This window comes from Megascapheus bottae, chromosome 10 (genome assembly GCF_031878675.1).
Source record: "Megascapheus bottae isolate mThoBot1 chromosome 10, mThoBot2.hap1, whole genome shotgun sequence".
NCBI lineage: Eukaryota > Metazoa > Chordata > Mammalia > Rodentia > Geomyidae > Megascapheus > Megascapheus bottae.
The window spans coordinates 24,028,953-24,056,921 of NC_143518.1; the positions used below are offsets into that span (position 1 = coordinate 24,028,953).

General features: G+C 41.1%; 1 protein-coding gene across 2 annotated transcripts in view; it reads left to right on the plus strand.

The window, feature by feature from the left end:
* Positions 1–15,701, plus strand: part of Astn1 (astrotactin 1) — a 299,981-nt gene extending 284,280 nt beyond the window's left edge. For both annotated transcript variants that reach the window (XM_090340377.1, XM_090340378.1), the window contains exons 21-23: positions 3,545–3,645; positions 9,821–10,004; positions 14,092–15,701. In XM_090340377.1, coding sequence (XP_090196503.1) covers positions 3,545–3,645; positions 9,821–10,004; positions 14,092–14,329 — 523 coding nt within the window. In that variant the 3' untranslated portion in view covers positions 14,330–15,701. The remainder of the gene's footprint in view (positions 1–3,544; positions 3,646–9,820; positions 10,005–14,091) is intronic.
* Positions 15,702–27,969: the final 12,268 nt, after the last annotated feature.

Below are 27,969 nucleotides of genomic sequence, written 5' to 3' on the forward strand. Positions count from 1 at the left end.
TCATCAAAAAAGTCCTTTACATTCTTAGTTAAGATAATTCCTAGGTACTTTATTTTCTTTGAGGCTATTCCAAAAGGAGTTGCTTTCCTGATTGTTGCCTCATTCCTCTCACTGTTGGCATAGAGGAATGCAGTTGATTTTTGAGGGTTAATTTTATACCCTGCTACCTTTCCAAAGTTTTGAATCAGCTCAAGGAGTTTGGGAGTAGAGTCTATAGGATCCAAATGGATCAAAGACCTCGAGGTAAAAGCCAACACACTGAAAATGTTACAAGAAGGAATAGGAGATACACTAGACCTCCTTGGCACAGGTCGAAACTTTCTTAATAAGGACCAAGAATCACAACAAATCAGAGAAAGGCTGGATAAGTGGGACTGCATTAAACTGCAGGGCTTTTGTATGGCAAAGGACAAAGCTAGTAAATTAATTAGGAAGCCTACAGAGTGGGAGAAGATCTTCACTAACCATACAACGGACAAAGGTCTCATATCTAAAATATATCAACAGCTCAAAAAATTGAATTACTCCAAAACTAACCTCCAAAGAAACAACCATCCCATTAAAAGGTGGGCCAAAGACTTAAAGAGAGTCTTCTCTGAAGAAGAAATAAGAATGGCCTATAGACACATGAAGAAATGCTCAACATCTCTGGTCATAAAAGAAATGCAAATCAAAACAACTCTAAGATTCCACCTCACTCCAGTTAGAATGGCCAAGATCAGGAAAACTAATAACAACAGATGCTGGAGGGGATGTGGCCAGGAGGGATCACTACCACACTGTTGGTGGGAGTGCAAACTGGTTCAACCACTATGGAAAGCAGTATGGCAGTTCCTCAAAAAACTAAACTTAGTGCTCCCCTATGACCCAGCAATTCTACTACTTGGCATTTACCCAATCATCCAGAAACAAGGACACACTAAATCCACTAGCACAACGATGTTCATTGCAGCACTATTTACCATAGCAAAGATATGGAACCAACCCAGATGTCCCTCAGTTGATGAGTGGATCAACAAGATGTGGTATTTGTACACAATGGAATTCTATGCTGCTGTCAGAAAGAACGACATCACCCCATTTGTTAGGAAATGGAAAGACTTAGAAAAAAATCGTATTAAGTGAAGTAAGCCAGACTCAAAGTAACTTAGGCTCAATGGTTTCCCTCATTTGTCATAATCAGTAGAAAACTTGAACTCTTCTAGCAGAGGTTCACAATAGAACAAAACCTAGATACATAAGGCCATGTAGTATGACGCTAAATGAAAGGACCTCTAGGATATAGAAACAAAAGCCATATAATGAGTGATTGTTGTCCTTAATGTACTATGTTATCTCTCATCTCTTTTGCTGTCCCTTGGTTATCTCATATTGTTACAGTATCTCACTTTGTTATCTGATATATTGGATATATTTGTATTTGGTTATTTGAAATTGGATAGGGAAGGGGGGAAAACAAAATGAGGGGTTGGGTGGGAGGAGGGAAATGGGGATCAAGACATGAGAAAGGGTATCAATGTATGTGAATTAATGCACCTTCTATCTGGCGAATATAATGAAACAGTTCTATTAATTACAATTAAAATATTTGAAAAAAAAACAAAGGAAGAGCAGATGTGCACGAGGATGGGCACAAGGCAGGCTGGACCTCAGCCACGGAGGCAAGGAGGCCAGGGTTCCGCGTGCTGGATCACAGAGTGACAGGGCAGCTGCTGAAAACGAGCAAGAACACCTTGTTAAAAACACTAGGCCAGCCTTGTTCCATGGCCACGTCATTTATAGGTCCTTAGCCTATGAAAAAGTAGGGCTTTGCATCCCTGGCTCTGCTGAAGACATCTTGTAGAACTGGGTAGAGGTAGGGTCTGTGGTGAAGACCAAGCCATCTACCTCTGTCCAGGGGATACACTTCCTACACACAATTCCCCAACCAGGATCTCCAGGGAGATTTAGGGGCTCCTTAGACCTGAAGACAGTCCCACCAAGGTTTGTTCGACACAAACATCCAGAGGCTTTCTGTGCTATGTGGAGGACATGAGAACCTTTCTTATCATGGGAAGCCCAGATCCAGAAGCAGTCTGCAATCAGCTCTAGGTGCCTTTGAGATCATCCTTGAGAAACTTGGCTAAAGAAGATCTGGAGCAAGTGTGCAAAGGAGAGAACTGATAACTGTGCTCTGACCAGGGAGGTGTGATCGGATGTACCAGCATCAGGGTTCAGGCACCTCAGCCACAATTCTAGCTGATGAGGAACATGGGGGCAAATGAAAAGAAACAGCAGAGGATGGCAGCACCAGGGATTAAACAGCTCCAGGCTAGTGCCAGGAAGCTCTATGGGGTGAGTGGCAAGGGAAAAAGAATGGTGGGAAGGGGAAAAGAAGGGTGTCAGGGTCCCACAATCAGGGTGAGTTTATTTCTTACTAGGCAAGACCACTGATCAAAACTTGAGGTAGAAAGTCAGCAGGGTAAACTGTTTCTGTTTGTTTCTGGTACAGAGGGGAAGGGAGCTGAGCAGGGTCCAGGCAGCATCAAAGAGCTTCTTTTAGGGACTTGGTAGGTGTGATTTGGGTGGAACCTTCTAGAACTTATCAGGTCACCATACTATAGAGCCCACTGGCCTTTGGTGAGATACAGCCAGTGTGAGGCCCCCACAATGCCAGTGTGAAGAATTGGGGAATGTGGAGGAGGACAAAAGGTCTCTCTGGACTACTCAGGTCATATTCTTTCTAGTTCACCATGGTTTCAGGTCCAGTTGATGTTTAACCTGGGCCATTCCAATTTGGGGTATTTCTTCTTTCTTGGTGTTCTATTTCTCCCTGTAACTTTGCTAAGAGGAACAACGACAATAACAATAACAACAAAAGTCCATATCAGACAAGAAAAGGGGCCAGAAAAGCCTTTTTAGTCATTTGTTTTGTACTCATGGGTAGGTTATCAGAGGGCCTACAAAGACAATATCATTTGTTTTCATGGTTAGGCTTAAATTCCTCTCTTTATAGGAGGTTGTGGAATGTCTCCTTTTCTTATCGACACCATCATCCGAAAGAGAAATGTCATATTGGACTTTGATAGTTATTTTCCTCTCTGGGATTCCCTCTTATCCCTGTGCTCTCAGTCAGGCTTGGCCTTTTTCTCCAGATTCCCTGGGCTACAGTGGGCAGCAGTTCAAGGGAGTGGAGGAAACTAACTGCATGTGTCCAGCCCTGGACTAGCTGAAAAGCCCTTCTACTCTTGTTTTTCACTTCTGACTCCAAGGAGACAGTATAGGCTAGAAACGTGCTGGAGCCCCTATGTGGAGAACAAGTATCTTCCCCTGTGATGCTTTCTGCCATATAGCACACCTAAGAAAGGGAGAGATGGCTCCTGTGCCACAGTGAGCAGTGAGGGGCTGTAGGTTATGTGCTTTCCCACTGCAGTGTTGGCAGCATATGTGTCTCAAGATGACAAAAAGAAGTCAGGCAAAGCAGGGCCTCTGGACAAGCTGCTGCAGAGCCCTAGCCTCCAGCCTCCTTCTCCCTGCTAACCTGGTCTGCCCATGCCCCTGCCAGGTTCACCTTGTGGGGAGTGGACAACACAGGACGCCGCTCCAGGCCCAGTGATGTGATTGTGAAGACTCCATGTCCTGTCGTGGATGATGTCAAAGCTCAAGGTAAGAGATATAGAGGTTAGCAGAATCCGCGAAAGACATGCTCCAGGGACCAGCTCTTGCCACAAGAGGTGAGGGACCATCAGATGCAAGCAGCTTATGACCTGGAGTTTAATGGAGAGGGGCCCATTATTCAAGGCCCAGAGGAGACACCTAGACTTCATAGATAGGCTCTTCAGCCTCTGCCTTCTGCAGAAGCACTCATGGCTTTCTGCAACCCCCATTGAAGGACCCGACAGCTCTGCCTTTGGGATACTTAAAAGCACTCTATCCTCATAGGTTGTGAACATCTGAAAGTTTATTATGACTGAGTATACACACACAAGGCTGAAGGTTTGCATTCACTGCTATATCAGTTCCTTTCTAGCAAAGATGCATTGAAATCTGCAACTCTAAGTTTTGGAATTATTCTGGACCTTCAGTATAGAACTCTTAAACTCCAGCTCTGGGGGGAGGGGGGAGGTTTGGCGTGGTTAATTAGAAAGTCCCATCTTTAGTCATCTTCCATTGCACTCATGATGTCCCCTGGCTGCTCTCAACAACATCTCCTCAATAAGCAGAATTCTTCCATCTTGGTCACCTCTTCCTCAGAGCAGCAGCACTCGTTAAACTGATCTGTTGGGTAGAACTGAACTGAAAGCATTTGCATGTTAACCAAGATACTGACTAGTATTGGAAGCCTATGCTATATATAGGGAAGGGATGTAGAGTGGCTGGTGGGTTCCTGATATCTTTCAGCGACCTTATATGTGGCTTCTGCCTCTTGATTGTGTCAGATTGACCAAGCGGGACACAGTCCCAGAATATCTGAGGAAAGATGCAAGGGTGGCACACAAATGACCCATGGTGGAAGAGGGACCCAGACCTATTTACACACCACCTGGTGTTTTAACAGAGACATTTGATCATATTAAGCTCCTTCTTAAAAGTCTTTCATAAATTTCATGACATAAATATTTAGGAGATGTATTAGAACCAATGTGAGAGCCCCTGTCCCTTCTCACGTCCACTCTCCACTCCTTGTCCAATCTCTGTGTTCCAATCTTACTCCCTTACGCAGTTCCCCACACCATTTTTGGTTCCTCTGTGGAGTCTTCTCATGAGTCAATTCCATTATCTGAAATACTTGTTACCCTCACTGCTGTCAATTGATGAACTCAGCTCCACCTGCAGAGCTCAGATCAAGTGTTTGTCCCGGACAGAGGGACTGGAGCTAGTTAGGTCTCTTCATGGTACCATGTTTCTTTCCCTGTGTATGTTAATCTCCATTTGTTAATATAATAAAGTGTTTGGTCTCTCTTTACCTCCCTAAATAATCAGTTCCGTAAAGACATGGCTCCACACTCTTTTTCTTCATGGCTATGTTCCCGGAATCTGGAAAACAGCACGGCTGATTGACCATAGGAGACTTTGATCTCTCCATTCAACAGCCCAAGTTCAAATTCCTGCTTCGCTACCCACCTCCTTGATCTTGAATAAGTTCAAGAAACTAAACTGTGCGTCAGTTTACTTGTCTGTGAAATGAATCATAAAGAAAATAGTAGCTTCATTAATAGAGCACTAGTGAGAATTGAAGGAACTCATTAAATTAAAATAGCAAAGTCGAACACAGTTGCCTTGTAAATATTCGGTAAGTGTTAGGAATCATTATTATCAATAAACAAGCATAGAGCCCTTTCTCTATTAGGGGAAACTAGTCTCTATTAAAAATAAGTATTTCCTGAATAAAATATTGTCCCCATTTAGGACATAAACATTAAGAGTAGACTATGAAAGACGACTGGCATCACAAAATATCTAATAGAACTTGACCCCCCCCCCGCAACTCCCATTTTGTCTCCAACATTACCAGGAATTAGGTAATGGGTTATTATGTAAAATATTCAAAATCTTTCCTTTGTCTCCCAAAGCTATACCTTTAAAAAGTTATCAAAAAGATTCCTTCTCATAGCTGTCAGTCTGCTGCAGGGATGGGGTTGGGGGAGGGGTGGAAGAGTGTGTGGTGACAGTGACCTGTGAGACAGGAGTGCCTCCCCTGCAGGTAGTGCTGTAGGCTTACAAGGTATGAGTTTGAGCATCTGTGAAGCTCCATTTGATGGTGTCAGAGTGTGGGGTCGTATCCCCCTACATGAGAGGAGATCTAGAGAACATCTGCACCTTATCTATGGATTTATTCCAAGCCAGAGGGGAGCAGGGGAGGAGATTCACTGCAAGTTGCAGTGAATGCCTTGCAGTTGTTGGCTGAAGAGACAGTGGGATGGTGGAGCAGCAAGAAGGTGATTAGCAGGTAGAAAGGATACCTCAAGACACTAACTGTGGGATGGATGATGAGGAAATGGATGTGGCTAAAATAGGGACATTTGCCTGGAATAGACCACAGCCCTATTGTCCCTATAGGACTCCTTTCTGTCAGCTCTAGTCTGAGTGTTTGTTATCGAGATGTGTTCTACCTGCATGTACTTCCTGGCAAAGGACAGTTTATAAAAATCCCAGCAGCACAAGAACCAGTTGATTGCTGAGAGATTGAAATAATACTCCCAGGTCTTGTTATCCTTCAGCCAAGATGGAGCCCTGCATAGAGACAATCTGGAGATTAATAAGCTAGACTAATTGAGGGTATCCTTGCATATTCGTACTGTTCTCACAGGTCTACCAAGAAAACCATATGCTTTGAATCCCTCAAATCCAGATGGTGATCATAAATAGAATTCACCTGGGCCTGATTTTAAATCTAATAGCAAATGGGAATTACCTTTTAATTGACCTAGACTGCAACGGCAGCCTTCTAATTACCCAGGCAAAAGCCAGACAATATCCACCCGTGAACATTTTTCCTATGTTAAATACTTTCTAAGAATAATTTTTATCATGTCATGACACTGTATGTAGTTTCTAGCCATGTTTTACTGAAATGCCTCCTCAGCAAGAGCAGGTTTATGTCAATAATAAGAACATCATTATTGTTTGACCTAAGAGGTAGGCCAGGGCCTCTGAGGGTCTTCAAGTTATTTCACCAAGAGAAGGATAGTTCTCACCTATTACTCCCCACCACCCATCTTCCTTTTCTGATAACAAACATAAAGATGGATTCATCTTTCTTTGGTCCTCCCATAGCCATTGAGTTATCCTTGGCATTAGATATGAAAGAAATGAAACTAATTTGATTCAGAATCGATTTCCCAGAATTTATAGTTAGATTTCATGAATTTATTTATTCCTCCCACAAATATCCAATTCTTACTAGTATCTATCCTAAGTATCAATGCAACATCCCTGAAGATCATGTTTTAGTAGGGGTGAGGAAAGCAACTTCAAAATAACAAAATATTTAATATTAATATATAATCATCAGAGGATGGTATATAGCATAGAGATAAATTAACAGATTGTGGTGAAGGAAGTAGGGTGTAGAATTTTGACTGGTGTGGTTTGGGGAGAAGATGAATGAAGAAGTCACACAGGTATTCTGGGAGAAACCATTTCAGAAGGCAGCAAAACAAATTCACGGGGTTTGAAGAAGGTAAAGCAAGCTTGTTATAGTTCACTCCAATTTAAACAATAGAAAAGAGGGGAATGAGTAGGAGGAAGAGAAGTAGGAGAAGAATCTAAGACCTGTCAGATTTGACAGAGCCTGGCTGTCAGTAGGGTACAGAACTGTCCCTGGGATTGTGAAAGGGAAACCCCACAGAACAGAAGTGAGCGTGATTACACATGATGCTTTATGGTTGTTCTGACTGCTGTGATGAGAACAGACTCCGATGAGGGGGTCTAAACTGGACACAGAAGGCTACTGACATTTAAAGGCAAAAGGATGCTGTTTTAGTCTAGGCTAATGGTCCAGAGATGCTCAGAAATGATCTGTTGAGGTCATAGGTCATTTATGAAATATACTTTTGAATTATCTTTCTAGTATTTCAGCCATTTCAGTATTCTTAATCCACTTATTAAGGAGTTATTCTCTCAGTTTTGCACATGTCTTCTGGTTTTGTGTTCCAATTTGTGCATTTGCTGGATGTATACATGCATTTATTTGTGTTTTGTTAGTCTTCATAGTGGAGAGCCTTCTATTGGGATAACATTTCCATTCTCATTCAGAGAAAGCAGCCACAATTCAAAAATGCAGGAGATATGTCTATACTCCAATATGGTTAGAAAATAAAGGAGCTAGAGCAGATGTTAAAAGTTTAAAATGATTATATCTAGATATATTCAGAATTAAGAACCAATCAAAAAGCAGAGATGGAAAATGGAAAAAATGTATAGAAAAGGCAAAGTAGGAAAAAGACAAAAAGTACATAGGACAGGGAACAGGAAAAAAGTAGAAAAATGCTAAGAGAAAATAGGATAGAATGAATACAACAGAAGACAACATAGCCAAAGCGGGAAAAATGGAAAAAAAAGTCAAACAATTGTAACAACTATGTGAATAAAAATAAATAAAATAGATAATGACTAACCAACTAAACAAACAAACAGCATTGCTTCCTTCCTGAAGTAAATAGCATGGATCTCTCCCAGTTTACACTTTCAGCTTTCTTTTAAGGGGCAGTAGCCTTTTGGCTTATTTGGTTGGTTGATTGGTTTTATTTTTCCTTTCTTAAATTGTAACAACAGCACAGAAGAGAGTGTTTATAGGCTGAGCTTATAGCTGCCTTCTCTGTTATGATGAATTCCCAACATAGTTTACCTTTAAGCACTGATTGGGGGAGTCTAGGGGTCACTTTCAAGCTGTCCCTGCCAGTGGATCCTGTGGACTACCTCCCCTGCTCCAAGGCTGGGTGCCTCCTGGGCTCAAGACAGTTTGTGTGTACTAGTTTATTGAGCAATTACTGTTGTCCACCAATTTCTTTAGCCCTCTAGAAATAGACAAAGCTGACAAGACCAAGAGGTTTGCAGTTGGCTAGGAAAGACATGGTAGGTATTCTAATTGATCCTGTCTTCTGTAGACTCACACTGCTCTGTCAGCACAGCGCATCTTTATAGACAGCTGGTGCCCTCATCTCTCTAGTGCTCAACTCTGCCGCCATCACCACCACCACCACCAACTACCACAAGACTTTTCCCACCCAGTTCTGCCACTATTGTTTTTGGTATTTAGTCCATAGCTCTGTTGCTGAGCTCCAGCTCATTTTTCCCTTCCAAACAAATTTTGTTGAAATTCAGACCAAGTCACATACAGTGTTCTGGGTCCATAGTGATTCCGAGGAAATCCCAGACTTAGGTAGTGAAGGGAAGAAGTGTTTGGTATTAAAAACAGTATTAACAGCGAGCAGTCCACTGCTTTCCCAGCCAGGAGGCTTTTTCTGCAGTGACTTTTGCTCACTGCACCAGTAAACAAGAAAGAGAGTCAAAGAGGCTCCTTTGCTTGCATCTGTTTGATGAGTAAGATAGGTTTTCTACCTTGAGTTTATTTTTGGAGGATCGTGGCTGCTGTGCCTCTGTGGATCAGTCTGAGGCTGGCCTTTGCTCATTCACTGCTGCCCCAAGGAGAGACTCTTCCATCCCTACCATTTTTTTTTGTCAGCACCGTATGTTTGGTTTGATGGTTTTTTTTTGTAAATACTAAGTTCAATATTACTAGATATTTTCTGGTTTCTGTCTACTGCCTTCCCTTATCCATCCTCACCATTTTCCTCTCTCTGTTGTGGATGTACAGGAAGGTCCGCTCTCTCTCTCTCTCTCTCTCTATACATATATATATGCATACATATATACATATATGTATGCATATATATATATTAGTTGTACATCAGTACTCCTGTAGCAACCTCCTGAATCTTTGTGTTTGCCATGTTTCTTTATTGCATCACTTCTCATGTTCTAAATTTAATGCCAAAGTAGTTGGCACTGTGGCTCAACTATTAGAGTGCTAGGCTTGAGCAAAAGGAGCTCAGAGACAGTTGTTGTCAGGCCCAGAATTCAAGCCCCAGGAGTGGCAAAAAAAAAATGATTTAATGTTGGGCTCTGTGGAAACTGGCTCTGCTATATGGACCCTTTGTGTCCATATGACTATGATATACGGATCCTTTGTGTCCTGTGTGTATAGTAGGCTCTGCCATCTGGGTTTGTGTAAGTGTGCTTTGTAATATTTGAACAACACTGAAATGACTTAATGATATATTTGTTAAAACCACGGTTCAAGGATACGTGATGAGATTTCCCTTTATTTCCTGTTCAGAAATAGCAGACAAAATCTACAATCTCTTCAATGGTTATACTAGTGGGAAGGAGCAACAGACTGCCTACAACACCCTTTTGGATCTGGGTTCCCCCACTTTGCATCGAGTCCTCTACCACTATAACCAGCACTATGAGAGTTTTGGAGAATTCACCTGGAGGTGTGAGGACGAATTAGGCCCCAGGTAATCAATAAACTGCATTGTCTTTGGTGAAGTCTTTGAAATTTCATACCTCTTGCATTATAATACTATTTCCCAGAATTACAGAGATCTCCTAAGCAAACATGGGTGCTTGAAGAAATAAGCCCTTAGTTTTCGATATCCCAGTATATGCAGAATCCTTTTGGAGAAAGTAGTTATTTAGCAGTTGAAGTATGAATGCATTTCCGGAGAAAACCTTTGCTCCTGATCTGCTTTATTTCCATTATTAGGCGACAACAGATTTCCCAATGTGGAAATTGGAGGGATCAGTCAGTGCCCTGTGAAGAAAATTTAGGAATTTTACTAATGAGTCTATCCAGAAATCTTTATTGCACAGGAACTTTATATATGTTATTTTCCTTATGTAATGTGTAATTTGGATTAACTTGTAAAGGCAACATGTTGCTGAAGATCCACTTTGTCATCTACTTTGGCCTAAGCTAAATGGTGTAGTGCATATTGATTTCCCTTAGTCTCAAGCTGCAATTTCATAATATTAAATAACCATGATTTTGCAGATGATCAGTTAGAGTTTATGGAAAACAGGAAATGAGAAAATTGTGTAGTGATACCACCAATCTTTTGATTCATCTTGACTATAAATTGCACCTTGAAACAAGAGATATTCTGTAATTTTTAAGATAAACATAATAAAGAAAACTGCTCCATGGAAAACTGGTACCTATGCATCCACAAATTATTTAAGAATTGAGAAAAAAGGGGGCTGGAAGAGTGGACCTGTGGTAAAGTGCTTGCCTAGCATGTATGAAGCCCTAGGTTTGATTCCTCGGTACCCACACACACAGAAAAACCCAGAAGTAGTGCTGTGGCTCAAGTGGTAGAGCATTAGCCTTGAGAAAGCCCAAGGACAGTGCCCAGGCCCCGAGTTCAAGCCCCAGGACTGGAAAAAAAAAGAATTAAGAAAAAATAAAGATAGAACAACAGCTATATGAGAACAGGAGTGAGAGAGAGAAAAGGTAAAAGAAATAAAAGAGAGGAAGGAAGGAAGAAAAGGATGGAAGGAAGGATGGAAAGAATGAAGGAAGGAAAGAAGGAATGGAAACAAAGAGGTAGAAGAGTCAATGAGAAGGGGAGACTTAGAAAGATCAGTGCTATAGACCAGTCTTGAAGAATCTTTGCTGTCTAGATAACATAGTCAAACCAAAGAATCATCCATCCAACTACCTACCTCTCCAGGCACTCAGCTTCAGTAAGCCTATTGTAATCTACAATTATCTATCTTCCTAGAAGACTGCTGTTCAAGACATTGCTTGACCTGCTCTTTCTTTTATTTTTGAAGCAAATTTTAGGGTAGTCTTTCTGAAATAAAATGATTATGTGCAAAATGTCAGACAGGATCTTTCTACAATCCATAAATTATTTCCTGATGTTTATAAAGGAAGATAGTTCTTGGGCAATCAAAGCCACTGCTAAAGACCCTGGGGAACTATGAAAGGGACACTTAATTTTTTCTTGGTTTTCATCAGAAACAAACCCAGGTTAAAAAGTCGATGCCTATTAAGAAATGTCCTTTCCATGCCATACCCTGTCTCTACTCCTAACCTAAGTCAAGCGTCTTTCCCTGTCCACTTCCTCTCCCTACATGTCCTCCCCTTCTCTCTGCTTCCTACTTGGTCCCTTTTCTCTTCTTCCCTTTTTTCTGATATTTATTGCATGTACAAATGCATTTCTTTCTTAGGGAGCTCAAATGTCACAATTTGAATAGTAAAAGCATTGCATAGTTAATCTTGATTTTGGAAGGCATTTGGACTCTTTTAAAATTTCTTTTGTAACTCAAGTTATAAGGAAATTGGCTAATGAGGTACACGAGCACTATCAAGAAGAGGCCACAGCTCACGGCAAACTCCCCTCCACCAGTCTTCACCTAGGGTGGCTTTATGTGTAATACTGGTCTTTCACAGAAGCATAGTAGAAACCATGTCACCATTTCATTAAATAAAGGCTTGCTCTTTTGTCATGAATTTTAGAGAGAATCACAGGAAAGGAAAAGCCCACTGCCTCGAGCAACATCAATTCACTTTGGAGTTTGTTGTGAGCATGAATAAAAATGGATCTATGAGTATTTACTTCCTGAGCCAGCAGACAGGATTCCCTTAGTTCAGTTAAATTCAATTACATTGAAACTTCTAGCGGTTTCCAGATTATTTTGAAAACATCGATTGTTCTGAGAAAGAACAACCCATGGTCAAGGGCAAACCCGAACTAATTATTATGTTCAAAACAAAAACTGAGCAATGAAACCAGCAATAAAAACTGACAGGCTCATTCAACTCACTCTTTTCAAGAAGGTAGGAGACATGGTCCCTCCTTTGAAGATGAAGAGAGGCTACCCTCTCTCTTTGCTTCCTCTTCCTTCACTTCCCAAGAATGTCAGCAACTGATGGCATACTGCAGGATGAATTAAGAGGAAGGGCCATCCAAAGCCCTGTTGGGGATGACTCTTGGAAAATAGGCCTGGCCAAACTACAGAAGCTGATAGGGAAAGTACAGATCATCTGCCTGAGATGCTATTTAGTCGGCAGGCGGAGTGTTTGTTTGATTTCCTCTGATTCTCTACTGAAGATAGAGGAAATATGATTGTCTCCAATAATGTCACATCTCTCGTAGTCCCTTGAATTTGCCTTTCCTCCAAAATCATCCCCACTCACCTCTCACATACCCTCATAGGAATGTTCTGACATCATCCTGACAATCTCACTACCAGAAGCAAAGAAGACGAATGAAACAAATGTGGTTCTTTTTGTTTGAAGGCTCGTTATAAATGGAGTCCAGAGAGCTAGGTGGCTCATGCCTGTAATCCTAGCTATTCAGGAGTCTGAGATCCACAAGATCACACTTTAAGGCCAAACCCCCATAGAAAGAGCCATGAGACTCCATCTCGAAAATAACCCTCAAAAACCAGGTCTGGAGACATGGCTGAAGTGGTAAGAGAACCATGCAAGCAAGGAAGCAATGTGAGTGTAAGATCCTGAGTTTCAAACCCAAGTTCTACAAAAACCAAATAAAAACAACATGATAAGGGAAGGAATTCTTTACCTGTGCTCATCTGAAATGCTCACATCAAAAGTTAGATAGTTCTGGGGACTATCTCTCAGTAGCTTTAATCTGTGGCACCAGAATGGGGTACCATCAATGAAGGTCTGATGGCATTCAGATTTCCTAAACCACATATGTTCTCATTTTCTCCTTTCTCCATTCTTTCCATTAAGGCTTAATAACAGAGACCTCTTGACTTTCTGAGGAAGATGAGGGATGAGGAATGAGCCAGGAGGTTACCTGGAGGTTAATTAGGTGACACAGGCAACCAATAGTCTGTTTTGCCCATGGAATATTCCTGTATCCATTGAACTATTTTCCTTTTATGATATAATTACCTCAGTACAGGCACAATGGGCCACATTTGGTATCTTCTTCAGTACAATAGATTGGCTCAATTCGTATACAGCCTTGATAGGAGAAATTCTCAGTCAAGCACATTGTCATTTCATGATAAATTCCTAGCTTTAAAGAAAATTGATTTGTCTGTTAAGACTGCCAATTACATGATTGAAACAGGTACATATTCCTACTAAAAGACTAGTTGTTTATTCTCTTTCCTTTATTGTTTTTTTCTCTTTTTTTTGCCAGTCCTGGGGCTTGAACTCAGGGCCTGAGCACTGTCCTTGGACTTTTCTCAAGGCTCTCTACCACTTGAGCCACAGCACTACTTCCAGCTTTTTTCTATGTGTGTGGTACTGAGGAATTGAACCTGGGTCTTCATGCATGCTAGGCAAGCACTCTACCACTAGGCCAAACTTCCGACCTCTATATTGTTTCCTTTAGTGTATTTTGTCTCTGTTTTTCTTTCTGTTTGTACAACTATATTATTCACTCCTCCATTCATTCACTGGACAGATGTTCATAGAGAATGCACTGTTCTGATGGTGAAAGATAGGTAAGCCCCCAAACACAACCCAGGCTCTGCCTCGTCTCACTCTATCCATGACCTTGTGTCCTTCCCAGTCTTCTTTTCTTCCTCATCTAACTGTTTTCCATGCTTGATCCATAGGAAAGCCGGCCTCATCCTTTCCCAGCTTGGGGATCTCAGCAATTGGTGCAATGGACTCCTTCAGGAACCCAAAATAAGTTTGAGACGCAGCGCACTCAAGTACATGGGCTGCCGCTACAGTGAAATCAAGCCCTATGGGCTTGACTGGTCAGAGCTCAGCCGGGACCTCAGGAAGACATGTGAGGAGCAGACCCTGAGTGTCCTCTACAATGACTATGGGGACAGCAAAGACATCTAGCACCAGGAGGCTAGGAGGTAGCGGCCAAAAAAAAAAAAAACAAAAAAAGCTAAAGAGAAGAGGGGGACATCTGGAGTGATCTGTGGATTTTTAACATTTTTAATGGAACATTCAAAGCCCCACGGGCACCGTCTAAACCAGGGAGAGAAATGATTTTGCTCCCAGAAGAACTTCATCCATATGCTATTCTCCATCTGCATGATCAGTAAACTCGCCAGTTTCATGCAGTGCCATTTTGTCCTTAAAGGATTACTTTTGGGACTCATTTTGCTATTGATTTGTTTCATTCAGTTTTTTCCCCAAGAGGTTCATCAAGATGTGCAAGAGCTCCTTCGTGCTCTTCTTCATGAAAGGTCTACAGCTTGAGGCACCTGTGGTATGCTCAGAAAATCCATGAGTCCATTGTATGTGGGGACAGAGGTGAAGCCAGGACAGTGGACCTGCCTCATGCCCCACCTCAGATGTTCACGAGGAGACATCTCACTCTGGGAGCCTGAGCTAAGTTCATAGAGAAAAGCGGTGTGAAAATTGCTCCCTGTCTATGCCTCAGATTTTTTCTCCCAGGCCTTCTTATTGCTATCTATCTGCCCACCTCACAGGTGAACTTAGCTTCCGTTATTCTCCCAGTGGCTTTTCTGGGACTTCTGGCCCTCCTTTGTTTTAAGGCAGGCCCACAGTTAAGTCCTCCTTGGATTGCTCTCTGCCCTCATCTTGGAACTGCATGATCCTCAAGAGGCAACAAGATGCCACGTGTCAAATGCACCTCCAGAGAAGTCTACTGAAGGAACTAGATAGCAGCCCATATTCTAGGGAACAAGTGAAGATGACTGTGTAGAACAAGTTTTCGTGTCTCCTTTGGATTAATCAGGCCAGCAATCTATATCCAAATACTTTGATTTTATTTAGCACTAAATTTTTTACTCTGGACCGAAGGGGCTTTGTCGAGATTTGGTCAAGTCAAGGAGCACAGATACTTCATGCCAGTGTTTTAATGAACTGAAGATATTGTTGATCTCAAAAGTACTTCAGAGCTAGGCTCTGGTGGCTCACATGCATAACTCTAGCTACTCAGGAGACTGAGATCTGAAGACCTCAGATCTCAGCCTCTGCAGACAAATCTGAGAGACTCTTATCTTCAATTAGCAAAAAGATGTAAGTGGAGGAGTGTCTCAAACAGTAGGGCCCAGTCAAGGGAAAGCTTGAGGCCTCAAGTTCAAGCCCAGGTACTATGTATACATACACAAAAAGTAATTTGGTCTATCAACCCTGCTAAATATCACCCTTTGCTTAATAGTTTCACCCATCATTTCTCTGGTGATCATTGGCATTATCACACACAACACCTTCCTCTAGCCATAGAGTATAGCAGCGTTTCTGACCACAGTTAAGGGCTGGGATACCATTTTCACACACTGCCAAAGTATTGCAAAGTGGCATGACTGACAAGAAACACAGTATTTCATAAGCTTCCCAGGACTATATTGACCAGTGTATGGCCTGAGATGCCACTTCCAGCCACCTTGCTGCCTTAGACGAGAACCCTTCATATGGAAACACATGATAAAGGCAGGAAGGCGATGAAGAACCTGCAAGGCACGTCATCAAGTCTTATCAATTTTTTTCTAAGTACAAATAACAACAAATGACATTTTTGAGTGCTTCGTAGGTGCCAGGCACTACTGTAAGCACTATAATTGAATTTTTGAAAAAATTTCCCCCCCCTCTGAAGAAGGTACTATTTTTGTCTACCTCTAGATGATAAGGAAAATAAAGCAGAGGTTATTCACCTTGGCCCAAATCTCTCATTTACTCTATGCCTGAGTTTATAGTGTGAGTCCAGGCTCCTTCAGAGCCTAGGATTTTAATGACATGGAGAATCGTAATAAAAAGCATATGGCTGTCCAAGTTTTCAGCTTCATCTCCCCAGCATCATGCACTGCAAGAAGGAGGAGGAGCCAGAGTGCATTCTTAGCCTTCTGGGCCAAGGTTCTTTTAGTGTTAGCAACTGTGCAGCACAGGCCCTCCCTATGGCTGTCTGGAATGAAGTCTGTGATGAGCCTATGGTAAGGCTTGGTCTCAGTCCTTTCGGCTTCTTTCTAAAGAAAGATTGGAAGATTTATTTCATACTTTCGAATGTACCTGCCCCAGAGATTCTTTTACTTTTAGAGGGTAGCAGGAAACATGGCTATCTCACTGTTAGTCAGTGCAGAGCTTCAGTTAAAGTACCTCAAAATGTAAGGTTTTCACCTACTGCTAGAGGAAAGGATATTTTGAGTTAATGTGGCAGGGCCTGTATCTCCTTGCTGCTACATTTTACCTTCCTTCTATTCAAGTCTCCCTGAACACCTTGACTTTGAGCAGAAGGATGGAGAAAACTGCCAATGCCTTCCTGCCACACTGATGGTGAAATAGGAGCTGATGGGTCAGGCAGAGAAGAAAAAGAGTGTTATAGAATCACATGAATGTCACCTCCATTCTGGTTTTACTTTAGATGTATTTTCCTCTCCTCTTCTGTCTCTCTTACCTACTGCCTCAAGTACTCCTGACTCCTTTATACCTCCTGTTTTTGTTTCTTTCCTTGATTTTTTTGTGATTTTCTTCTTTTCTCCATTCCTTTCCCATGATTCTTTTCCTCCTTCAATATTCTCATGTAACCTCCTTACTGTACGTGAGTGTGCACGGGTGCACATGCACACACACACACACTCGCACGTGCACACACAATCGCGTGCATGCACACACACCCACGCCCACAGGACTATACATATAACTCTCATGAGTCAGTCCTATTGATTTTCCAGTTAAAACAGGCCAGCATGCCTAAGGCTTTGGATGGATGGTGTACAGTAACTATAGGACATTTTCCCTGGGAAGATACAATGGATCACATACTGCCTATGTTTCTCACTGCTTTCCTGGAGAAACCACTCTGGCTAGAAAAGGCAATGGCACTGAGCCAGTATTAAACCTTAAATTTTCAAGCTGCCAAACAAGTCTTAGTAGAATTATTTCCATCTACCAACACAACTCCAGCTCTGGTATCCCTTTGAGACCTCTGTCATTTCCTCTTGAATGTACATGAGCCACCACTGTAATAGCAGTAGACCTTTAACTGAGTGTGCAGTCATTTTCCACAGAGTTTGGTCCCTTGTTTTAAATTAACTTCACTTCTTGATATTCAAATGTTCTATTAAAAAATTTAAGTGTGGAAGAAAACACTTTGCTACTGTAGAAAGACGAATCTTATGCGACCAGCTTCAAGTAAACAGTGTTGTTTAAAAGAGAGTTATTGTACAATTATTAAAACAAATGAAGTAATCAACTAAGTAATAAAGCGGTTAGTAAGCACCTGGTGTTACTTGTGTCTGTTTAGAATGAGAGATATCAGATCCACTGGGGAATTGTTAAGTTTTTAACAGTTACATCTTGTATTCAAAATATGTAGGTCATGTAGTCCTCCTAGCTAGAAAAAAGGCATTTATTCATAGTGAACCATACACTTACTGCTACAGAATAGCGAGTTTCATCTACATTTTATCATCTTCCCCAGATAGCCAATAAAATAATTTATTGTATCCTTGCTGCATTCCAGATACTGTGTTTGATATGGAGAATGCAAATTTGTTTTGTCAGAGGATGGAATTTTATGGGCTAAGTTAGACACTGAACCTAATAATTACAAGGTAAGGAGGAGATATGATGGGACTTTCTAGAACTGAAGTTAGGGTTATGTAAGAAAAATGCTGCACAAAGCTCTCCCAGACACATTCTTGTCTTGAATTCTGTGGAGGCTTTTGAGATAGTCTGGGTATAATGAAATGTCTCATGATGGCTAGCCCCAAACATTTATTATTTCTCTGTAACTTTAAAGGTGAACTTGGATGACAAAAAGACATGTAATTTCCTTGAAATTCTTTGATTATCTGATTTTAAGGGTGTAGACTTAATATATCATCTTGAAGAGAGATGAGCAGAGAATTAGTCCCAGTCCAAGCAGAAATAATTAGAACACTACTTAGTTCACACGTTAGCCACAGTTTCTTCCACACTATTCCATCTCAAAAAATGTCATTCTGCCACTTACTCCTTGAGTCTACAAGTTTATGGCTGTACTGATGAAAACATAAGATGGAAGTCAGTCTGCTGGTTTCCAAGTGTGAGTCATGGAAGGCCCAGAAGCTTTTGCTTCTGTTCTTCTTGCTCTTGGAGGTCTGAGTCATTACAGAAAATGAAAGGGTCCCTTAAAGATGGAGAAGGATGGAGTGCTTACTCAGGCCTACAGTCCCATCTGGGACACAACTGCCAAGGACCAGGCAGACTATTTAGGACCCTTGAGACTAGCCCTGCACTAGGTGAATATCAACACTCAACTTCTATCAATGCCATGTAGAAAAGGAGGGCCATGTGCCCAGTCTCTTCTCATTTCTTGACCTCCATAACTATGGCATAATTAAATGGTTGTTTTTTAAGCAACTAATAAGGGATTGCAGCCTGTAAAGTCTCTTCTGTCTACCCAGTGTCAGAGCATCTAAGTGAGGCCTGCCCTGGCTATGAATCAGAGAAGAGACTAGGGAATTGCATTGGTATAATATTCCCTCTCAATAACCGGGTAACTTGACACACAAAAAAGGGAGCAGCAACAAAAAGTTTGGAATCCTGTATCCTAATGTATCTGAGAGGCTAGATATCAAGTGAGAACCCCCTCCCCGCAAGAGGGAAGAAAAAATCCCTAGGGATGAGGAAAAGAAAAAGAATGAAGAAAGTAACCTGGAATGAATGAGGAAGAAACATTAGAAGGAAGAATATCAAGAATATCTTCCCTTTTTGAACTTCAGGATGGGAATGTGCATAGGGCACATTTGGTATGCTCCAGGTATTGTGCTAAACACTTAGCCCTTAGCCTACATATTCCTCAGTCTTCATTGCAAGTCTGAAAGGTCCTGTATAAACTGTCCAAGTTCACAGATGTAGGGAAATACATGGGCCATCTGATTTTAATCTTTATACCATCTCTGTCAAATAATCCTTATACTATACTTCTTCTACCATTAATAACAACACGCTTATTTCTTGCTTAGTTTCTTAGAAAGGAAAATACTCCTCCCACCGATATATTTTTTTCTTTCTTTCTTTTTCTTGCAAAGTATTATCCATTTAATCTGTGTTAGGTGATGAGAGAGAGTATAACTGGCCCACTGAAAACCCACTATGCCCATGAAGAGAGCAGCTCAGGCTACATCTAATTTCTGAGTGTATTTTGACTTGTTTGTTTGACTTGGATTTAGGTTTTTCTTTTTGCCTGCCACATAGAGATAATGCAGAGATACAAAACCATAATTCTAGCTTTGTATGTTCAATATTGTCCTCTATTGTGCTTTTCAGTACTTCTTTTCTGTCCTATTCTCTGTGATCTTCATGAAATCCATCATGTCACCTAGTACTTGGCTGAGAACTTGGAGAACAAAGATTTACAGACAGCATAGCTTGCAACATGGACCCAGAATTCAGCTTGAATTTTGAAAACTGTGTGTCTTCCAATCATGCTACTACCATGAATCCTATTATCATTTCAAATGACTCAAAACTACTTAGAATTTTTAGTTTAAAACTAGGTAGACTAAGCTGACAGTTTCTTTTGATATTCACATGAATCCAGGACTTAGTGTGTGTGCTTTTCTATTCCAAAGTTAGAAAAAATAAACTTCTTTGCTCTGGGATTTTGCAATGTGTGCCACCATTGGATGCATTTCCTTATATTTGGATAGGTTTAGACACCATGTTCTTTCAACAAAACTGTCTTTTGTTCAAGTCTATGATAGGCCTGCTCATGTGGGGGTACAAATTAGTGTAATTGATTCCTTATTACCTTTTCCAGTCAGCCAACCTCAGCCTGACTCTGCACTTAATAAGTGAAAAAAAAAAAAGCTTCTTTTGTTTCAAATGTCAAGTGATCCTGAGGCTGTTGTCCAGTGTTTTTTAACCTCAGAGAGTGGAATCACCTCAAACCATGTTCCTCAGGGATCACAGGACTCATGGATGACACTGGAGTCAATTATCATTATTTACCAGTTTGACCTAATGACCATTGGAATTATTGTGATAATGCATAGATTCCTCACCTGCATTCTTGGATTCATTTTCCAACTTTTACTGCTTTGTTCTGTAGCATAACTATTTATTTATTTATTTATCTATGTATGTATGTATTTATTTATTTATTTATTTATTTTTGCCAGTCCTGGGCCTTGAACTCAGGGCCTGGGCACTCTCCTTGGGCTTTCTCAAGGCTAGAGCTCTACCACTTGAGCCACAAACACCACTTCTGGCTTTTTTCTATGTATGTGGTACTGAGAAATCAAACCCAGGTCTTTGTGCATCCTAGGGGCAAGCACTCTTTCACTAGGCCAAACTCCGGGCCCCATAGCTTAATTTTTTGGGGGGATCATGAGGCAAACTCTGGGCCTGGACATTGTCCCTGAGCTCTTCAGCTCAAGGCTACTGCACTACCCTTGAGCCACAGCCCCATTTCCCGTTTTCTAGTGATTAATAGGAGATAAGATTCTCATGGCTTTGTAGTGTCTGGATTGGCTTTGAACTGTGTTCCTCAAATCTTAGCCTCCTGAGTAGCTAGGATTACAGGTATGAGCCACCACGCCCAGCCATAGTATAATTTAAAGAAGCAATACTGCGGATTGAACTCAGGTTTTGGGCTTGCTAGGCAAGTACTTTATCACTTGAACCACATCCTTAGTGGCTTTGTATCTTCAGTTTGCTTTTAATTAAGGTCTTCTGCTTTTGCCTGAGTTGGCCTTGGACCTTGATCTTCCTATCTCTACCTCGGAGTCTCTATTCGGACCATAGGTGTGCACTGCTAGTCCCAGCCCTCAAATTGATTATTAATAACTGCATTCCCTAGACTCTCTTGTCAACTGGCTTTCAGGCAGACTGTAGGAGGAACATGTGTAAGATTGGAGGGCAGGATGAAGAAACAAGCCTCTGCCCCGGATGGTGTCTGTAGAAACTCTTTCACGATCCCTGTCTCTTTCTTGTGTCTTCTGGTTCTTCCACACAAAAGTGAATCTTGCTGCAGCTAATCTTGAAGATGTTCCACAGCCTTTCATCTGTTCTAAAGTCTTTCTAACTTGTATCTATTCTTCAGTTACCCAAAAAGTGTTCTATATTTGCCTATGTGGGTCTTACCTAATGCATATTTCAACTATCTTTGCCTGTTGTCCAACAAAAGAACTTTTGTAACTCTTTAAGGCTTGAGAAGCCATCTAGGAAATGAAAGTTTAGTATCAAACTTTGTAAAAGTACTTGCAAGAACTCTAAGATTAACTTTAGTGATGTTATACAAGTTTCTCACTGAATCTGATCAAGTGTCAGAATCCACCTGGATAACTGATTTGAAGAGGATTGTCATAGCGCACTGGTATCTGACCAGTTAGACTGGTAGGGATCAATGCTGGTTAGAAGTATGAAATTTGCAAATACCAGGATCTATGGCATAAGATTAGGCTGCCCTGATTTAGAGGATCAGAATATTTAAAATCAGGCCTCTCCAGGAAACTCTGCTTTATATGGATCCTATCTTGTTTATAACTTAGGATAAATGTAGGTTCATTGCTCGTTGGCTGTGAACACTGAGAACAAATGACTTATCTGAGATTTTCCATATCCTTAAGATCAAATTCACAATATGCTCTTGTTTACTGAATTGTCATTTTCATTACTTTACTACCTTAGAAATTATAACACAAAGGATTTAAGACTCTTTCTGTTTCTGATATTAGTCAGTTAAGCTCCAGTTGACTTTTCAGAAGAGTGAAGTTAAGGTGTGAAAGATAAGTGATTAGAAGACATTGAAGAGTCAACATGGAGAGACATTTGAAACCCTACGATAGCACAGAGGTATTTGTAATTCTGCCTTGATCTGAGAGACAAAAGGAAGAAGTTGGTTTACCACAAACTAGACCTCCCCCATCAAGGAAAGGCTGTTTGGTAAGCATTGGAACATTCTTGGAGGGAAAGCTGGACTTAGTCTTTAAGTGAACCAAGGTAATTGAGACTGGAATATACTGCTGCTACAGTATGGATTTATACTACTGCTGCCATGAAGAACCCTTAGCAAGGTGGTCCTGATAAAGGCAGTGCCTTATCTGGATGGAAGCAGCCCCTCTCTGCCCTTCTACTTTCCAGTCTCCCACTATGGATCTCTGATGACAAAACCTGCCAATATTATGAGAACAGGAAGGAATCAAGGTTTCCATTATTGTGACAGTACCATCTAAGGCAGAATACGGAAGTATATGCCCAACTTTTTCTGTTAGGTGGCATCTTGACAATGCTTTCCCAAGACTCTTCTCCAAGAGAAATCCTCTCATCCCACCACCTGAGTAGGTGGGATTCCAAGCATGAGTCACTGCATCTGACCTGGAAATAAGAGTAACTGTAATGCCTGAAAAGTGTGTAGATGTGTTAACCATATTGAGATGCATGGGACTCCTTCAGTGTTCCTAAGATGCAGCTACTTGCTTCACAGTGTTATCCCTTCCCCAGTGCCTTCCCTTGCTACGTGGTAAGACAGTATGAACATATGTTCTGAGTTCAAATTACTCTTTGCATTTTTCTCCTGAGAAAAGACACAATGCTTGATATACAAACATACTACCACTTGAGCCACATCCCCAATTCCTTTTGCTTTTAGTTTTCCAGATAGTATCTCACACTTCTTTTCCAGGATAGCCTTGAGTGGCAATCCTTCCTATTACTTCCATCTGCCAAATAGCTGGAATTACAGATGTGTGGCATCATGCCTAGCCCCCACTTCTGCATCTTTTTAATGTATCAAAGATCCTGTTGAATTTTCAGCATAGAACTTTGTCACTTTTGCCATTGTTAATGGAAGGCCTTTTGTTGATGAAGATGCTAATGTGTAGATAACAACTACCACTGATGGGTTACTATGTGTCAGGACCATCAAAACACCTCCTTTATTCTAATTATTTTAGAATGAAAGAGTGAAATCTTTTATTCTAAATCTCTCCTTTGTCTAATTCTAACATTATGAACCCATATTACCCATAAGGAAACTTAGAGGTGGTAAATAACCCCTTCAAGGCAATATAGGTCTTAAGCACGCTACTCGGCACTGAGATCCTATGTCTCACTGAAATAATCTAGGTTAGTTCCATATGACAGAGAACTCACCTAATGGCAACAGCTGAATGAGTTTGCTTTGTTTGGTTGGCTGTGTTTGGGAAGAATGGGATGTTGTACTCTATCAGATAGTGGTCTTCATGTTTCCAACTTTCCCCTCGTCTTCTAGGACTTCAGCACCATGTCAGTCTGTGCCATGGCAAAGGATCAACAGTGGGCCTGTGTCTATGCATAGTCCAGGCTCCAGGTGGTAGGCCTCAATGAACATACAGAGAACTCCAGAATGCCTCTCTTCTCTGCTCTCATTACCTTTTGGCCTACTGTGGCATAAGTGCCAAGGCATAATCACCAGCCTTATCTTAGTATGGTCATATTCGCAGAGCTACTTAGAAGTATCTTCACTTACTGAGCAGAAATGTCCTAACACATCCATTTTCGTTCATGTGTCTACACCATGGTTATTCCTATCCTAGGAAGATCAGTTACTGCATTTTAGACAGCCTCACGGCTAGGGTGTCAGACAGGAGAGGATGTTTTAATCCTCACCCTGTAGCCTCTGTGTCCCTTGGCCACTGGACAAGGATTGGAGAGGTCCGCAATAGAGGTGTTGGTGATGCAGCTGACTGGAGCAAGGCAAGGAAGAGAACATAAAGAAAGCTATTTGGTTGCCACGGCAACCCAGCAAACACTCCAGAGGATGAGGGTGTGGCTCAGAACTTAATGAAGTGCCATTGGGTTTGAGCAGCAGTTGGAATGTCTGAGCTTTGCTGCGTTTCTTCCCGCAGAGCCTGGAGCCAGGCCACTAGCAGGGACTGCCTGTACCTCTCAGGAATGAGAGGGATGAAGACAGGAATGGAAAAGTCAAGCAGGCCTCCCAGGTGTAGGTTTTCCTACTGCTGGCCACAGAATAGGGGCTTCCCAGAAGAAAGTTGGAAAACTCCTCAAAGAGCCAAAAGAGACTGACTCTACAAATCATGTCTTCCCTACCTCCCCGAAAACTCTGAGACTGACATTGTTCGTGCAATGAAAAGGAATTCTGAAAGTCTTTCTCTGTAAGTTCACTTCAGCAATGTCCTGCCTGCCCTTCTCAAAGGTGGTATTTCCACTGTAAGGATGAACCTTGGAACTCAAGGCCCTCACAGTTTGATCAAAGAAAAGTCATGGCTTAGCAAGAAGATGTGGGTGGCAGAGGAGTGAAGGAAGTCTGGAGAAAAGCTGAATCTTGAAAGTCTAGTCCATAAGTACAGTGAAGGGCTAAAGCTAATATGACACTGGGAGTTGAATTAGAGAGTTAAAAAAATCAGAGATTAAGACTGAATCCTCTGTCAGAAGACCAGTGGTTAGACAAAGCCTTCAATAGCCTGGAGGTCAGGTTGGGAATGTGGCTTAGTGGTAGAATGCATGCTTAGCATGCATGATGCCCTGGATTTGATTCCTTAGTACTGCATACATAGAAAAAGCTAGAAGTGGTGCTGTGGTTCAAGTGGTAGAGTATTAGCTTTGAGCAAAAGAAACTCAGGAACAGGGCCTAGATTCTGAGTTCAAGCTCCAGGACTGACTGAACAAAATAGCTAGAAGGTCATGAAAAACCAGGCACAATCCATGAATGAAGTCAAGTGCTGGCCAGGTTCTGACCTTGCTCCTTAATTTCTTTTCTCCTAAGTCTTTTCTATCCTACCCCTAAAGCTTAAGTAGTTGAGAAAGAACTCCTGAAGAAGATAACAGTGTGAGTAGAAACTGGAAGTAAATAATGCAGTTTTGAGCACAACGCTAATCAAGTGACATAGGCACTTCACTGACTAGGAAGGAAATTGATTCTCCAATAAGTATTTATTGGAAGGTATTATTATTACTATTTAGTTTCATTTATACTATGAGACTATACCGAAGAATGCTTTTCAATGTCAACTGTTACAAATATGACTTATTTGAATCTGTGCTTCAACCCAGCAAATTTTAACCTGATTCTTCAACACATGAGACTGGAGTCCATTTGCTCAAGGACATGCTTAACTGGGATTCTAAATGAGGTCTACGTTCCGAATATGTTCACATAACTACAGAAGTGTCCAGACTGTCTTCCAAGGCTATCAAGGCCCGATTCCAGATTTCTTGGTCCCACCAAGACCTTCATTTGTATCTATAAATGATTTCTGCCCCACTCTCGTAAATTGGGTCCTCTTGTCTTCATGAAGGTAAATCTTGAAGCTTAAAAGCTATTAGGACTAATTATGGTTTACACATTAGTAAATATGCTACCTAGGAAGAATCTTTGCACTGCAGGTAAATTACATTGCCTTGCAGACATCATTTTAGAAACATTTTCCTTCCCATAATATGTGGGATTAGAATCAGGAACAAATTATTATTTAATCAGGAGCCTCAAATTGGAACATGGAACATAACATGGATTTAAATGAAACACTTAATTGTCATTGAAATGTATGAGAGAGAGACAGATACACAGAGAGGAATTAGAGGAAGGATGGAGGGAGGAAAAAGGGAGGGAGGGAGGGAGGGAGAGAGAGAAAGAGAGAGGGGGGGAGAGAGAGAGAGGAGGGAGGGAGGGAGGGAGAGAGGGAGGGAGGGAGGGAGGGAGGGAGGGAGGGAGGGAGGGAGGGAGGGAGGGAGGGAGGGAGGGAGGGAGAACACATACACACAGAACCAATCTACTAGAGTAACTCACATCCAAGGTCAAAGTGCAAAAGCATGTACAAAATCAAAAGTCAGCCACTCACCACACTACATCCTCTATTTCCTAAGTTGGGGAAATTTACATTCATTTAGGCAAAGAATATGTATAACCACCCTGCACAAAGTGGATATTCTGTAATGTGTGCTTCATATTCACTGTAACACATCTGCATGGGGATTATTATTCTATTTCATAGATGGGAAAACTGAATCACAAGCCATTACCTACCTTTGCTCAAGATCATCTAACTTGATCTTCTGGCAGGAAGCTTCTTTGACCCCACTCAATAAAACATTTCCTCCCCCCCCCAAATAGTTGCTGCTTCTTTTTCCCAGCTCGTGCAGGCTACATATGTATACCTACAATGTGCATGTATGTTCCTTAGCTGGACCAAAGTATGTTTCAACATCAGTGTGAATCTTAAGCCCCGAGGCCAATGGCCAACTTGAGAATCAGTTATTTTGATACTATTAACTTAAAACCCAAAGCCATCTGTATTGGCTTTGTATTATCATCACTACTGGAATTATTGTTAAAGAATCAGTCATTTAGTACACATCTACGACTCTCCTAGCAGAGGATTACAGTAGCTCAAAACCTAGGTACATAAGGTCATATAGGATGAGACTAAATGAAAGGATCTTTAGGATATGGAAACAAGAGCTTTATCTTGTGTGATGGTTGTTCTTAATGTACTATGTTATTTCTCTTCTCTTTTTTTGCCTTATGGTCAATCTCATATTATTACTGTGTCTGACTTTGTTATCTGGTATATTGTATATAGGTTTATTTGTTTATTTTAAATAGGAAAGGGAAGGGGGAAAACAAGATGATTGGGAGGGGTTGGGAGGAGGGTAACGGACAAAAACACGAGAGGAGGTATCAATGTGTGAGAAGTAATGCGCCTACTACTTGACAAATGTAACTGTAACCCCTCTACACATTATCCAGACAATAAAAAAGATGTATTATTTGCACATGTAGACATGTCAAAATAATATCCCTTTGTACAAATAATTAATGATAATAAAAAAAGTTTAAAAAGTTGGAAAAAAAGAATCAGTCAAAAGTTTAACATGATAACACAGGCTATCTGCTCAATTTCGGACAGACTTCTCTCTCAATTTAGACAAAAGTAGTTATTTTAATGCTACATTAAATCTGCATTAGTGGAGTGAGAACTTGGGACCTTGCATACTAGCAAGTCCTCTACTATTTGAGCCCTACTTGAGCCCAAGATGAACCCTACAAACAGTACTGCCTCTACTTATTTTGCTAATTTGTATTTAGATAGTCTTGTACTTGTGCCTATGTCATTTCCTACATATTTCTGTTTAGTAGTAGGATTACAAGTGTCTGCTTCCACAGCCAGCTTTTTTTTTTTTTCTAGTGAACTTTGTATCTGTGTTAACTTCAAACTGCTATCCTCCCGTCTGTGTCTTTCAACTACATGGGGATTGTATTTCTTTTTAACTTATGACTCGAGGTTTCTGGTGTCATAAATTGTAGGTGCTTTATTACATTTGTTTTTACTAAACTCGAATAATCAAATCAGAAAGTGAGTGTCATGTGCTTTAGGTCAGTTACAATTTTAAACATCACTAGAAAGATATTTTAAAAGACATTCCAATGATATGTTTGAAAAAATATTCTAGAAAAAAATATTCTATTCTTTTCTTTCCAATACGGTGGCTACTTTTCATGTGGCTGCTCACATTTAAATTATTGGAATTAAGTAAAATTCAAGGATCAGTTCCCCAATCTTACTAGGGCCAGGCAGCAACCT